The sequence below is a fragment of the Oncorhynchus nerka genome, linkage group LG28 (genome assembly GCF_034236695.1).
Source record: "Oncorhynchus nerka isolate Pitt River linkage group LG28, Oner_Uvic_2.0, whole genome shotgun sequence".
NCBI lineage: Eukaryota > Metazoa > Chordata > Actinopteri > Salmoniformes > Salmonidae > Oncorhynchus > Oncorhynchus nerka.
In genome coordinates this window covers 31933827-31949800 of record NC_088423.1, presented here as the reverse complement: position 1 = coordinate 31949800, position 15974 = coordinate 31933827, and the positions used below count along the sequence as shown (strand labels likewise).

At 41.9% G+C, this 15974-nt stretch overlaps 1 protein-coding gene across 2 annotated transcripts in view; it reads right to left on the bottom strand.

Moving 5' to 3' along the window:
* The window catches only part of anapc1 (anaphase promoting complex subunit 1), a 57693-nt gene that overhangs the window by 38796 nt on the left and 2923 nt on the right, over positions 1–15974 (bottom strand). For both annotated transcript variants that reach the window (XM_029640428.2, XM_029640429.2), the window contains exons 6-17: positions 15205–15305; positions 14247–14329; positions 14056–14129; positions 13685–13830; positions 10059–10279; positions 9626–9835; positions 6207–6302; positions 6009–6099; positions 4461–4526; positions 4240–4377; positions 3538–3678; positions 2736–2796 (exon numbers count right to left, since the gene is read on the bottom strand). In XM_029640428.2, the coding sequence (XP_029496288.1) occupies positions 2736–2796; positions 3538–3678; positions 4240–4377; positions 4461–4526; positions 6009–6099; positions 6207–6302; positions 9626–9835; positions 10059–10279; positions 13685–13830; positions 14056–14129; positions 14247–14329; positions 15205–15305 (1428 nt within the window). The remainder of the gene's footprint in view (positions 1–2735; positions 2797–3537; positions 3679–4239; positions 4378–4460; positions 4527–6008; positions 6100–6206; positions 6303–9625; positions 9836–10058; positions 10280–13684; positions 13831–14055; positions 14130–14246; positions 14330–15204; positions 15306–15974) is intronic.

Here is a 15974-nt window from a genome sequence, read left to right as displayed (position 1 = left end):
GGTGGATTTACCCCTTTACAGTTCACAACACACTGATGTCACGCACAGATGCGCGCGACTCTTGGCTGCAGTGAGAAAGCAATCACCATCTGAGCCCATTCAACATGTCCTAGATTTACCTTTTTTATTACTTCAAAACATATTTTTGGGGTTCTCACACGCTTACAAATTATGTTTTGATTCTTTAGCGACTGTTAAGACTGTATTTGGTTGTGATCTTTGTTAAATAACTATTTAGGATGCAGCAGTTGTTAGCTAGAATGCTAACGGTCATTGACATAGGCTGTAGCAAAAGAGCCATTTTACTGGTTGAAGTGTTTAAGTATAATGCAATTAATTTGCGATGACAAACATTATTTTAGGCAGGACATTCATACAAGCCTTAAAATCCTATTAGAATCCTAAAGTAGTGTGAAATGCACTCAATACTTTTTTGTGGTTGTTGCTGGCGTTCTATAAGAACTCCCCTGTGTTCTGCCACCACCTTGTGCGCGTCTCGTGCAGCAATGTTTGAGCAATGTCTCGTGCAGCAATGTTTGAGCAATGTCTCGTGCAGCAATGTTTGAGCAATGTCTCGTGCAGCAATGTTTGAGCAATGTCTCGTGCAGCAATGTTTGCAAACACAGAAAGGAGCTTCATAAAAGGCCACTCGAAAATGTGCCGGTTTGTCAAACAACACCAGATGTCTCAAGTTTTGAAGGAGCGTGCAATTGGCATGCTGGCTACAGGAGTGTCCACCAGAGCTGTTACCAGAGAATGTAATGTTCATTTCTCTACCATAAGCTGTCTCCTCCAACATCGCTTTTCGAGAATTTGTCAGTATGTCCAACTGGCCTCACAACCGCAGACCATGTGTACGGTGTCATGTGAACGAGCGGTTTGCGGATGTCAACGTGGTGAACAGAGTGCCCAATGGTGGAGTTATGGTATGGGCAGGCAGGCATAAGCTACGGACAACGAACACAATTGTATTTTATCGATTGCAATTTCAAACAGAGATACCGTAACAAGGTTCCTGAGGCCCATTGTCGTGCCATTCATCCGCCACCATCACCTCATGTTTCAGCATGTTCATGCACGGCTCCATGTCGCAAGGATCCATACACAATTCCTGGAAGCTGAAAATGTCACAGTTCTTCCCATGGCCTGCATACTCACCAGAAATGTCACCCATTGAGCTTGTTTGGGGTGCTCTGAATCAACAAGTATGACAGCATGTTCCAGTTCCCGCCAATATCCATGAACTTCACACAGCCATTGAAGAGGAGTGGGACAACATTCCACAGGCCACAATCAACTCTAAGCGAAGGAGATGTGTCATTCTGCATGAGGCAAATGGAGGTCACACCAGATACGGCTGTTTTTCTAATCCATGCCCCCTTTTTATTTTTAAAGGCATCTGTGACCAACAGATGCATATCTGTATTCCCAGTCATGTGAAATCCATAGATTACGTCCAAATGAATTTATTTTAAGTGACTGATTAACTTGTTGCATGTTGTGTTTATATTTTTGTTCAGTACATATATTCATTGTGCCTACATTGACATCAAATTACACGAAAGTCTGATTAGTGTCCGTGTCCTCTCCCAGGTCCACCCAATCAGACAGGTAATTAACTCCACCCGCAATCTCTAATTGGACAACAAACTCCAAAAAGGTCAAGGCAGAGCAGGAGAAATGCCATTTCATTAGACTGAGAAGTCCTGGCTTTTGGATCAATTAGGCACTAATATGTGGGAACTGGGAACAACACTACACTGTAATCAGTAATGGTTTCACAAAACAAAAGATGTGGGGTCAAAGAGTCGAAAGTTCATGGTTTAAACAAAGACCTTAAAAAACGCACAAAAAGCCAATTAGGGTTGTAAGGCAAATACCGGTACACCCGAGTGCTCCATTTCCTCAATTACAGTGTAAAATGATACGCTATTACACTTATCTACAGCTGGGTAGAAAGAGGAGCCACAGCATGTTTTACAGTACATGCATGTACTGGTGGAGAAGGCTGCTTCAGCAGAGGCTCAAATGTCGCCACGGGAAAGACGTGTGAATCGTGCATGGCTTCAGTATAGGTCGCCATACATGAAGTCATTTACAAAAAAAAGTACCCATCTTTAGATATTACTGTCACAAACGCAAGGAACCAAGGTTAATATACCCACTTACTGACAGGTACAGAAATAGTCTTATGCTTAAGCAATAATTTACCTGAACACAGACTTCCATTATATACCAGCACCACAGAGCATGTTATTGGGCAGGATAGGAACGGAGCAGAATCATCTCTCTCATCTATCCCCCCCCCCCGACACTCCAGGGCCCAATCGAATCTTTGGCTGAATAAGGGCATGGGAATCCCACCATAACAAACAGCAACTACGTGGAGTAGCTGCTGTGGTGATGCCTTCGTAATGCTGTGGCTTACCCAGATAGAATGGAATGTATATAGTCACTGTGTGTGTACATCATGTGGCATGCCAGGAGAAATGAGAGTGGGTGGGGTGGGGGATGTCAAGTGTGTGTAGGGGAATGGCGAGTGTGTAAGTACGAGCGAGGAACAGTGGGGTGGGGCCCCTTAGGTTTACGTCAATGTGACAGCGGGAGGCTGGCAGCACTTAAACCCAATTTTCAGGCCATCAACGCTGGATGACTCAGCTGTGTGAGAAACCTAATCCAATACACAATATCTTGTCACACACATTGGTTTTGCACATTGTTGTGTTAAAACTTACCCATCTCTGAGGTAGCAATTTCAGGGATAGTTATCCTCAGCATTGTGCCGTTGCTTAGCTCCTACAAAAAAACAACAACATATGAATCATAGGGATATAGATCATTTCACCATAAGTTAGAAATGTTTACACGCTACCTTTCAGTCAACTCTTGAAAGCTTTGATCAATTAAATCATTTGACAGATGACATCAAGGGATAAAAAAAAAATCTAATCAATATGACATCATAACATATGCAGTTGGACTTTGACATTTAAAATCTTTAAAAAATAAAAACATCTCAAGAGGGCCTCTCTCAAAAGGGCTTGAAAATGACTGACAGGTCTGAGAGAAAAAGGTCCCTTGGCTGAGCGGCATGTCTTCACCGGTCTTGACAAAACTGCCCCTGCAGGTAGCGATGTCCACCAAGAGAATTGTAACCTTATTGGACCCAGTAAACACACTGACAGGCGTCTGGTGCTCAGTTCTGTACACAGGCTGAGCTTTTCTCCATTCCAATTCCTCAAATGAAGCTGTTCAATTAGTGTCTGTTTAAAAAACATTCACCCCTGGAGGTCTAAGTACTAAAATACCAACCAGCCAGACTCAAACTCATTATAAACTCCACCTTTCATTCATATCAATACACACACACCCAACCACCCACACACCGACCACTGACCCACATACACACCCAACCACCCACCGAGCCACACACCCAACCACCCACCCACCGACACCCAACCACCCACCCACACCCACTCCCCAAACACCACACACCCAACCACCAGACCCCACCCCACCACCCTCACACACACACACCAGGGTGACTCTGCTGCTGACGGGGTCTCTGAGGGCGTGGATGTAGGGTACAGACTGTTGAAAGGTGTAGTCGCCCAGCCAGGAGGTTTCGTGGTGCTTGGTGGAGCCCCTCAGCTCTGATACAGGGGAGGGCATGGCCACCTGGCCAACAGGAAAGGAGTGGAGGAGGGACAAAGAAGAACTCAGCTACCCGGGATGAATAGACACAATCAAGATAATTTGTGGCAAGTTACGGGAACTAATCCATACACTTCAGCTCTACCTTCTAAAGCAATTCTGCAATGAATGCAACATATATTAAATTGATTCATCTACTGTTCGTTTCTCCCAATCTATTTCCTTAAAAAACAGACGTCACACAGTCTGAAGATTAAATCTAATTAGAGTATTGATCAGGATCCATAATATAGTCTCCATTAGTTACTGGCTGGTCTACTGCAGACTAATACTGCAGCTTCACTCTACTGTCAATGGAGGGACGTCAGAGGGACAGCAGTTCTTCACTGTAATTCAGATTGAGATTGCACCATTTCCATTACCATTACCTGCTTTCAGTTTGGTGGTTAGTTATACTCTGTCATAGCAATCTGACTTAATTTCCATGAGAGCAGATTAATTATTTTGATGCATTCATTGCAATTGCACTTATCATTCTAATAACCAACCCAATAGATATACACCAGTCTCAGGTGTCAGTGGTACCTCCTCTAGTCTTCCTATGTGTCTCCCTGTGGCCTTGGCGGGAGTGCTCACACTGTCCATGGGGGTACTAAGGTGGGTTACATGGTTGGACAGGCTGAAGGTGGGAGACAGGAGGCCAGGAACAAACACCTTGCTCACCTGTGGACAGAACACATTTTACCATTTGAACTTGCATCACCAATAAACACATTTAAACAGTGTGAGCACTACTTTCAAGTTACCCTTGTCACTCCAGTGTACAGAACCAAGCTTCCATTGGCTTCTAGAACTAGCATGGCATCTATATCCTGAGAGGAAAAAATAACAGTTTGAGATGAGACCAAACCAATGATGTAATAACAGTACACAAGCACATACAGTGTATTTGGAAAGTATTCAGCCCCCTTGACTTTTTCAACATTTTGTTACATTACAGCCTTATTCTAAAATTGATTCAAAAATGTTTTATCAATATACACACAAATGACAAAGCAAAAACAAATTTATATCATTTTTTGCAAATGTATAAAAAATTAAAATACCTTTTTAAGTTAGTATTTCAGACCCTCTGCTATGAGACTCACAGGATGGTGTCGAGGCAAAGATCTAGGGAAGGGTACGTCTGCAGCATTGAAGGTCCACAAGAACACAGTGGCCTCCATTGAATGGAAAAAGTTTGGAACTAAGACTCAAGCAATCAGGGAAGAAGGGCCTTGGTCAGGGAGGTGACCAAGAACCTGATGGTCACTGACAGAGCTCCAGAGTTCCTCTGTGGAGATGGTTTTCCCTCTGGAATGTTCTCCCATCTCTGCAGCACTCCATCTGATCTGATAAAAACAAGATTGAACTCTTTGGGCTGAATGTCCAGCGTCAAATCTGGAGGAAACCTGGAACCATCCCTACTGTGAAGCATGGTTGTGGCAGCATCATGCTGTGGGAATGCTTTTCAGTGGCAGGGACTGGGAGACTAGTCAGGATCAAGGGAAAGATGAACTGAGAAAAGTACAGAGAGATCCTTGATGAAAACCTGCTCCAGAGCGCTCAGGAACTCAGACTAGGATGAAGTTTCACCTTCCAACAGGACAACAACTCTAAGCACATAGCCAAGACAACGCAGGAGTGGCTTCGAGTCTCAATGTCCTTGTGTGGCCCAGCCAGAGCTCGGACTTTAACAAGACCGAACATCTCTGGAGAGACCTGAAAATAGCTGTGCAGCGACGCTCCCCATCCAACCTGACAGAGTTTGAGAGGATCCGCAGAGAAGAATGGTACAAACTCCCCAAATAAAGGTGTGCCAAGTTTGCAGCATCAAAACCCAAGAAGAACCGATGCTTTAATCACTGCCAAAAGCTGTGTCAACAAAGTACTGAGTAAAGGGTCTGAATACTTATGTAAATGTGATATTTCAGATATTTTTTATTTTATACATTTGCAAAAAAATCTGTACAAAACTTTGGGGTCATTATGGGGTATTGTGTGTAGATTCTTTAGGGGGAAGGAAACTATTTAATACATTTTAGAATAAGGCTGTAAGGTAACAAAATGTGGAAAAAGTCAAGGGGTCTATATACTTTCTGAATACAATGTATGGACACAGCAACACACCATTTTACACATGCAGAATAAAGCAGTCAATAAGATAGGACCTTGACCATCATTTAAAGTACAGTATGTTTTTGATTAGTAGAGGATTAAGACCTAGCCTAAAATAGCTCAATTGGGTCCTGAGAGACGTAGAATCGTTGCCACCGCTAAGGGAAACGCAAAGCAATTAGTCAAATTGACTCTACCTGTAATGGTGCTGCGTCTTTTGCAGGGATAGTGGCAACAGATGCAAAGATAAGCTGGGAAGGATTGTTGCTCTCAATGAATTTTACACATCTGTGAAGATAAACAAATCAACATGTGAGAGAGAGTGATTGACTGAGACCGAGAAAGACAGAGATAGGACACTGAAAGCTACAAAGATAAGATACGTGTTCCCTGACCTGAGCTGTTGGTGGGACTCCACGAGGAAGCACAAGTACTTGTTCTCACACAAGTCAGAGGTGATGAACACCTTAGAGGCCTGGCAGCTCATCTCCCTGTAGAAGCAGAGTGTTGTTAACCTCTCTCTCAGACACACAGCATCACCTTTAAACACCATAACCTGCTTCTACACCTGCATTGCTTGCTGTTTGGGGTTTTAGGCTGGGTTTCTGTACAGCACTTTGAGATATCAGCTGATGTAAGAAGGTCTATATAAATAAATGTTTTTTTGATTATAACAGCCATATATTTACTGTTCAATGATTTTTAATCTTCACCTTGTCAAATGGATATTTGCTGTGTATATGCATGTACATTTATTCAGCACATAAAACATTGTGATATAAAATGTTATCGGCCCCTATTGGCCGACCCCCATTATGGCCGCACATGATGGAGTTGTGACAGTCTGATTAGGTTATAGATCATGGAGTCTACAGTCTTCAAAACTGGATAATAATTGCCTTATATGCTTCAAAATAAAGGTGAATGAATAATATTGTTTGTCCTCCCTCTCAAAGCTGTGATTGAGAATAACCTATGTCTAGGCTAAACACTTTCATTCTTGTTATTTTTTAAAGAGTCAACTTCAGCACAACACCTTCTCAGGCTAGACTATTTGGGAAATATGCTACTGTTCATAACTTTAACGTGTCTTAAAGCTTTTATGATAGGCCTAGGAGGAGGATAGGTTATTGGTCATTTGGTTTTCAACTTGACACGGAGGACATTTTTTCCCGGGCCCGCATAGAACATTTCTAACTTGATGAAACTGTCATTCATAGGCTATTGATACAATTGTATCCCTTTCATTGTTATTATCCTGACTACCATACGTTTTTAGGCTATTCAAACAACTTTTTGACATGGAACTCTGTTACGTTCATTGTTTGAGCAGGAGAAAGACATGCATAAAACAATGAAAGCATAGCCTATAGCCCAAAGTCACATTCCTAACGTATCAAATGGAGAGAGAAGGGAACATAGGCTACGTTTTATTTAAACAACTTGACAAGATAGTTAAGGAGTGTCCATTATAAAAACCAATGAAAATGTTTAGGCTATAAGGCTATATATAGCCTGAGGCCCATGCATCTGACAGAGAAAGACAAACAATATTTTCTGGACATTTTGTGCTGCTTTGGTGGAATTCTCTGCTCTGTCTGGCCTACATTCCGCTCTTGCGTTCTGTATAGAACATATTTATTGAAATGGGCTATAGCAAATAGGCAAATTACTGAGAACGTCACTTCTGTGCTTCCCTGCTGTGCAATGCAAGACTCCGTTCTTTACTGCGTCAGTCAGTCAAGTTCAAATAGGCTAAACCATTGTTGCATCACAATTGTCATCTTCGACAATGGCAATCAATCATCGACAATAGATAACATTATCATAATATAGCCCAACCCCAAAAACACAGTGACATGGAAAGATCAGCAGTGTCTAACTGACATAAATAGTGATTAACATTATTTATTTATTTTCCGCAATGTTATTATGGGACGATCTATCTATATATATATATATGACTTCAAAATATGGTATTTTTCATCCTAGAGCTTGTTCATCCTCTTCTTTACAAATAGTGAGCCAAAATCTTTTCAGCTCTTTTATTTCCAAGACTGATCAAAACTCATATTTTCATGCGCTCGTCTCTCTGCAGCAGATACAGTTGAAGTCACAAGTTTACATACACCTTAGCCAAATACATTTAAACTCAGTTTCACAATTCCTGACATTTAATCCTAGTAAAAAGTCCCTGTCTTAGGTAAGTTAGGATCACCACTTTATTTTAAGAATATGAAATGTCAGAATAATAGTAGAGAGAGTGATGTATTTATTTCATCACATTCCCAGTGGGTCAGAAGTTTACATACACTCAATTAGTATTTGGTAGCATTGGCTTTAAAAATGTTTAACTTGGGTCAAATGTTTCAGGTAGACTTCCACAAGCTTCCCACAATAAGTTGGGTGAATTTTGGCCCATTCCTCCTGACAGAGCTGGTGTAACTGAGTCAGGTTTGTAGGCCTTAAGCCATTTTGCCACAACTTTGGAAGTATACTTAGGGTCATTGTCCATTTGGAAGACCCATTTGCGACCAAGCTTTAACTTCCTGACTGATGTCTTGAGATGTTGCTTCAATATATCCACATAATTTTCCTCCCTCATGATGCCATCTATTTTGTGAAGTGCACCAGTCCCTCCTGCAGCAAAGCACCCCCACAACCTGATGCTGCCACCCCCATGCTACACAGTTGGGATGGTGTTAAACTTTTGTTATTGACCAAATACTTATTTTCCACCATAATTTGCAAATAAATTCATTAAAAATCCTACAATGTGATTTTCTGGATTTTTTTTTTTCTCATTTTGTCTGTCATAGTTGAAGTGTACCTATGATGAAAATTACAGGCCTCTCATCTTTTTAAGTGGGAGAACTTGCACAATTGGTGGCTGACTAAATACTTTTTTGTCCCACTGTATGTCGATATAGGACTCGTTTTACTGTGGATATAGATACTTTTGTACCTGTTTCCTCCAGCATCTTCACAAGGTCCTTTGCTGCTGTTCTGGGATTGATTTGCACTTTTCGCACCAAAGTACCTTCATCTCTAGGAGACAGAACGCGTCTTCTTCCTGAGCGGTATGACGGCTGCGTGGTCGCATGGTGTTTATACTTGCGTATTAATGTTTGTAGAGGTGAACATGGTACCTTAAGGCATTTGGAAATTGCTCCAAAGGATGAACCAGACTTGTGGAGGTCTACAATGGTTTTTCTGAGGTCATGGCTGATTTCTTTTGATTTTCCCTTGATGTCAAGCAAAGAGGCACTGTGCTTGAAGGTAGGCCTTGAAATACATCCACAGGTACACCTTCAATTGACGTCAATTAGCATATCAGAAGCTTCTAAAACCATGACATAATTTTCTGGAATTTTCCAAGCTGTTTAAAGGCACAGTCAACTTAGTGTATGTCAACTTCTGACCCACTGGAATTGTGAGTGAATTAATCTGTCTGTAAAAGATTGTTGGAAAAAGTACTTGTGCCATACACGAAGTAGATGTCCTAACCGACTTGCCAAAACTATAGTTTGTTAACAAGAAATGTGTAGAGTGGTTGAAAATCGAGTTTTAATGACTCCAACCTAAGTGTATGTAAACTTCCAACTTCAACTGTATATAGTGAGCAACATGTTTGAAACATCAAATCGCAATATCGAATTTCAATACATATGCAATAGTGAAAATCGCAATACATATTGTATCAGCACCTAAGTATCGTGCTATCGTCCCTGGCAATTCCCAGCTCTAATTATAAACTAGCAGTGGTTCAACCAACTAGACCACAGAGCAGGATTTTTGAACGTCGGACACTGACCTGTGGGAGGAAGCAGTCTCACTCCACAGCTGCTCGATGCATAGGTCAGGCACTATGGGCTCCATCTCCGGGACCAGCACAGACTCGTTGGCCGTGCTGTTGGGCGAGGGCAGGAAGCTGTGCCCTCTGGGGGACGATGAGTGGTACGACATGTTAAACCGTGCCGCGACCGAAAAGGAGGGTGCCGCCATGCCAGGGGAGTGGGACCGGCTACAGACGTGTCAGAAGAGCGCAGAAGAATGGTTGGTTATGGTCCATAGTGTGGTGGTTGTAAATGAGTCATGAGCTTTTGAGGGTGAATGTTTGACGGAAACTGTGTATAACCCAGTGGGACGGCAGAGATCCTGTTTACATCCTCTTTCGGTATTTGACTCAAAGCCTGCACTCTGTAGCGTTCCAGAACCACAACTGAAGACTCCTGGTATAAACTCACCTGAGTGCAGCCATGCTGGAGATGCTGGGTGAATGTGTCCGTGAGTGGAGGCCTGGTGATGAGGTCATCCTGTTTTGGTTGTGCAGGGCGTGGCAATGAAAGGGTGAACCAGGCGAGTCCATCCTGGAGACGTTCCTCAGGTGTGTGGTCAGAAAGCTGGGCGGCATCAGGCCTTGGGGCGTGTCTACCTGCTCCGGACACTTCAGCACTGTGGACTGCTCCTGTGGGACAGAGTTAAAAGTGAAAGGTTCAACTCAAATGATATACAAGCAACAGATTCTGTTCCAACCCCCCCCAGACACAACAATGATCAAACTAGCAATTTAGATCAGTCTGACGTGGTCCTCCCGATGGTGCGCAAACAAAAAAGGGCAGGGTCCGGGTGCCATTGTCACACAGTTTGGTTGCTATAGTTCGGGTCAGAGTTGGAATATTTGTTACATTGTATTTTTTACCCCCATTTGGTCCGGTTGGTTTCCTTTGTCAAAATAACTAAACAAAATCATGTATACATGCAAGTCATTTATTGGACAAAAATGCTCACCTTAAATCCATCTATGATGTTATACTCCATGATTAGACTGAGTGTCAAATATTGACACATTTTTACTTTTGTTGGTCTTCCAACAACATAAACAGTAAATAGGGGAGACCAGGGTGGTTGTTCCATAGGCTGGCTTTCAGAGTACTTAAGGCTCACACACGAATGTGGATCTAGCGTTCGTCTGCCAATCACTCATCGTGCTTTGTTTTAGGGAATACTCGCTGTAGACGTATGGCTGTAAACTTTTTTCACGTGATTCTAAAATGTTAAATCGGTGCTCACTTGGATCGCTAAATTGGGTTCAGAGGTGCTAAATACACTCGGCCAGAAAACACAATCTCTGTGTCTGAGCTCTTAATCTATTACTCCCAATCCAGAGTGTGCTGTGTAGCCTAATAATGTTTAAGACAAAAATGTGCAAATTTGCAAGAGGTCATCCACCTGGTCAATTCACGTCAGCATCTCAAATCATTGAGGTTAGGGGAATTAGTGAGTTTTAATAGGAGGTGAAAGTAAAAATATTATTTTAATTATTAGGATTTTTGTCACAATTTCAAACAGTACATTTATATTTTCCAACGGGGCTATACATTTGTTTTTTTTGCCCCCCTCACCTGAGTAGCCTCGTTTCACTGCCAGAAATAAAATTAAACCATCTAGTGTTCAGAGAAATAACAACACAATGTCAAATACAGGTAGCCTAGTCAAATAATTAACATCCAATCACAGCAACCGTTACTCTCTTGCGGAAATTCCACTAACGGTCCGTATGTAGCCAAACGTAGCTGCTGATCATTCCATTTGCTCAAAAATTGATAAATGGTGAAAAAAACATAAGGCCCACATCCATAAAGACACATAACAGCTCCACTGGTAGTACTGCTACTACCAGCAGTACTACACCTGCACCTGTCAACGACAAGTTCTTCTGCTTCCACGACCACACATCCAATGCTAGCATCAGTAATTCTGAATTTGTTGTTAGCCCAGCTAACATGGACACTGGCAGTTGTGAATCTGATGCAGCCAAATAGCTACTGCCCCCTTACACGGTAAAGCACCGAACAGACAGGGACGTTGGACCATCGAAGAGGCACAAATATGATAACTACATTGATTTGGGGTTTACTTGTATTGTGAGTAGTGCCTCGATGAAACCTCCATGCTTGCGCAGACATTTAGAAACAAAACATGCCAATTTGAAAAATAAGCCTAAGTATAAAAGCAACATCCCATTAATAAGAAGGGGCTATAGTTAGGCAAGTCGGTTAAGACATCTACTGTGCATGGCACAAGTAATTTTTCCAACAATTGTTTACAGACAGATTATTTCACTGTATCACAATTCCAGTGGGTCAGAAGTTTACATACACTAAATAGCTTGGAAAATTCCAGAAAATGATTTCATGGCTTTAGAAGCTTCTGATAGGCTAATTGACATAATTTGAGTCAATTGGAGGTGTACTTGTGGCTGTATTTCAAGGCCTACCTTCAAACTCAGTGCTTCTTTGCTTGACATCCTGGGAAAATCAAAAGAAATCAACCAAGACCCCAGGAAAAAAAATTGTAGACCTCCACAAGTCTGGTTCATCCTTGGGAGCAATTTCCAAACACCTGAAGGTAACACGTTGATCTGTTCAACGGAAGTATAAACACCATGGGACCAGGCAGCCGTCACACCACTCAGGAAGGAGACGTGTTGTTTCTCCTGGAGATTAACGTACTTTGGTGCGAAAAGTGCAAATCAATCCCAGAACAGCAGCAAAGGACCTTGTGAAGATGTTGGAGGAAACAGGTACAAAAGTATCTATATACACAGTAAAACAAGTCCTATATCAACAAAACCTGAAAGGCCGCTCATCAAGTAAGAAGCCACTGCTCTAAAACAGCCATAAAAAAGCCAGACTACAGTTCGCAACTGCACATGGGGACAAAGACTGTACTTTTTTGGAGAAATGTCCTCTGGTATGATGAAACAAAAATAGAACTGTTTGGCCATAATGACCATCATTATGTTTGGAGGAAAAAGGTGGAGGCTTGCAAGCCGAAGAACACCAACCCAACCGTGAAGCATGGGGGTGGCAGCATCATGTTGTGGCGGTGCTTTGCTGCAGGAGGGACTGGTGCACTTCACAAAATAGATGGCATCATGAGGGAGGAAAATTATGTAGATATATTGAAGCAACATCTCAAGACATCAGTCAGGAAGTTAAAGCTTGGGCGCAAATGGGTCTTCCAAATGGACAATGACCCCAAGCATACTTCCAAAGTTGTGGCAAAATGGCTTTAAGGACAACAAAGTCAAGGTATTAGAGTGGCCATCACAAAGCCCTGACCTCAATCCTAGAAGCTTGTGGAAGGCTACCCAAAACGTTTGACGCAAGTAAAAAAATTTAAAGGCAATGCTACCAAATACTAATTGAGTGTATGTAAACTTCTGACCCACTGGGAATGTGATGAAAGAAAGAAATCACTCTAGTATTCTGACATTTCACATTCTTAAAATAAAGTGGTGATCCTAACTGACCTAAGACAGGGAATTTTACTAGGATTAAATGTCAGGAATTGTGAAAAACTGAGTTTAAATATATTTGGCTAAGGTGTATGTAAACATCCGACTTCAACTGTATTTGTGCCCTGGTCCTATAAGAGCTGTTTGTCACTTCCCACGAGCAGAGTTGTGACAAAAACTCACACTCATTATTATGTTTAATAAATGTATCGTATAGTGTGTGGCAGGCTTACAATGATGGCAAAAAAAATACATTTGAGAGTGCGCTGACCCTGGTGCTAGAAGGGGTATGCAGCTGGAGGTTGAATGTTTGAAGGGGTACGGGACTATAAAAAGTTTGGGAACCACTGGTGTAAGGAAACCAATGTGTCATTTTGTAATTATCCCTGGCCCGAGTCAGACCAATTTAAATCCACCCTTAGGGGTCGTAGATAGGCCTTTGAGTCATCACTCTTGCTATGATGAGAATTATTTACCAATTCCATTGATGCCATAAACATTACATTTTCTACAACTGAAAAACCAGTAATGGAACAGTAATAACAGTGTTGTTCTTGCATGTTATCTTACATCTGGAGTGACTTTGCGCAGCGCCCACACAGAGTGTATGCACTGCACGGTGTCGTATGTCATGACTATGGAGGGCTCGCAGTTGGAGAAGACAATTTTCATGGTGCTGTCAGAGACGTACTGCACATGTGCAGCCTCGAACAGACCTGCCAGAGACACAGGAGATGAGCAATTAACAAGCCATAATGGGGCCAGCAATTAAGGTACCGGTAGTCAGCTAACAGGGCAGCCAAGGAGTGCAAGAGGGCCAACAATGCTGGCTTCAACATCCATTATAGTTTATTTGTATGGTGGTTTCCACCGTGCTCCTAGTAAACACAATGTCAAACAAATTGTGACAATTTCTATGTATGCGTGTTTGAGAGTCTCACCTGTAGGCCTGCACACCACTGGGGCAATCTCATCCAGAGGGTGCAGCATGCTGAATACTGTGGGAAGAGGTTCCCTGAAAACAGAGAAACAAACAGTGGTATGTTCAAAACAACCTCTACTGACACACTAGCATGAACCAAAATATATCAGAAACAGCAGGGTGTGTGCATTACAGGTTTCTGCTGTGTACCTGGGAGGACTCTGAGAAGCATCAGGTGCAGAGTTTTTGCGTTCTAACAGCAGACCAAACTTAGTAGGCCACAGATTAGAGACCTGTAAAAAACAAGAGTCACAGGACTTAATTTCATGAAATTCTATCAAGGGGATGTGGAAGAAAAATTTGATAAACATGATTTGTCAACACTTGAATGGCTCACTAAAGAAACAGGCAGTTTGCATTTTCATTGTAACTCGTGGGAAAAGAAACATGTCCCTATTTACAGTAGAATAATGGTGGAGTCTGGCAGCTAGTGAGTCATGTCTTATCAAATACAACTGAACTGGTTACAAAATGTTTTTTTTTATTTTTTTTTATGCATCCACCAATACAAATCTGGTCTGTAAATGTGGACCCAATCAACATCAGCTAAATTAGCTACCAAGAAGCAATGTAATTTACCCTGCATGTCACAACGTAGACTGACACAGTGTTTTTCCCGCAAATCACCAGAAAAACAAAACCAAATTTAAATCATATCAAGTGGACTTCGATGTGAAAAAGAATCACACATAAATACAGAGGCAGTTAATTGCATGGTGGTGTTTTTCATTGTAATCTGAAGCCTCTTGTCAGCTGTCAGTGAGCCAAATCCCCCATTACCATTGGTTAAAAAGACAATGGACTGGTCCTGGAGAATATCAATAACTGTGTAAGCAACAATAATTACTGTCCATATCTGATGGTTCTCCTTAAGGGATTCTAACAAGGAAATTAAAACAGCCAGGTCTGGGAGACATATTTTACAAAATGTACAAATAAGGATTTTTCTAACAAATGTTCAAAGTAAATCACATTTCATCACAAGTAGTACATCACCAAATTCAACACGTAATGAACACCATGAAACGTCAAATGACAGATCATCCAGCGATGATAGCACACATTTTAGACAATGTAACAGCATACCAATCAGTGATGAGGAACTCACCTGAAAGGGTAGAGGGGAGATAAAGTCCTTCCCTGTCACACTGTGCACATTCACGCAGCTGCTCTGGACAATACACACGGTCTTCTCCAAAATCTCCTGCTCTGGAATACAATAGAGCAAATTAACCTCTTCACAACATTACTGAGACATACAAAAATAAAAATAAATGTTTTAAATATACAGTACAAGTCAAAAGTTTGGACACACCTACTCATTCAAGAGCCCGCAGAAGACCCAGAGTTACTTCTGCTGCAGAGGATAAGTTCATTCGAGTTACCAGACTCAGAAATTGCAGCCCAAATAAATGCTTCAGAGTTCAAGTAAGAGACACATCCCAACATCAACTGTTCAGAGGGGACTGTGTGAATCAGGCTTTCATGGTCCAATTGCTGCAAAGAAGCCACTACTAAAGGACACCAATAAGAAGAAGAGACTAGCTTGGGCCAAGAAACACGAGCAATGGACATTAGACCGGTGAAAATCTGTCATTTGGTCTGATGAGGCCAAATTATAGATTTTGTGAGACGCAGAGTAGGTTAACGGATTATCTCCGCATGTGTGGTTTCCACAGAGGCTGTGTAAGGGCTATTTCACCAAGAAGGCGAGTAATGCATCAGGTGACCTGGCCTCCACAATCACCCGACCTCAACCCAATTAAGATGGTTTGGGTTGAATTGGACAGAGTGAAGGAAGGAAGGAAGGAAAAGCAGCCAACAAGTGCTCATCATATGTGGGAACTCCTTCAAGACTGTTGGAAAAGCATTCCAGGT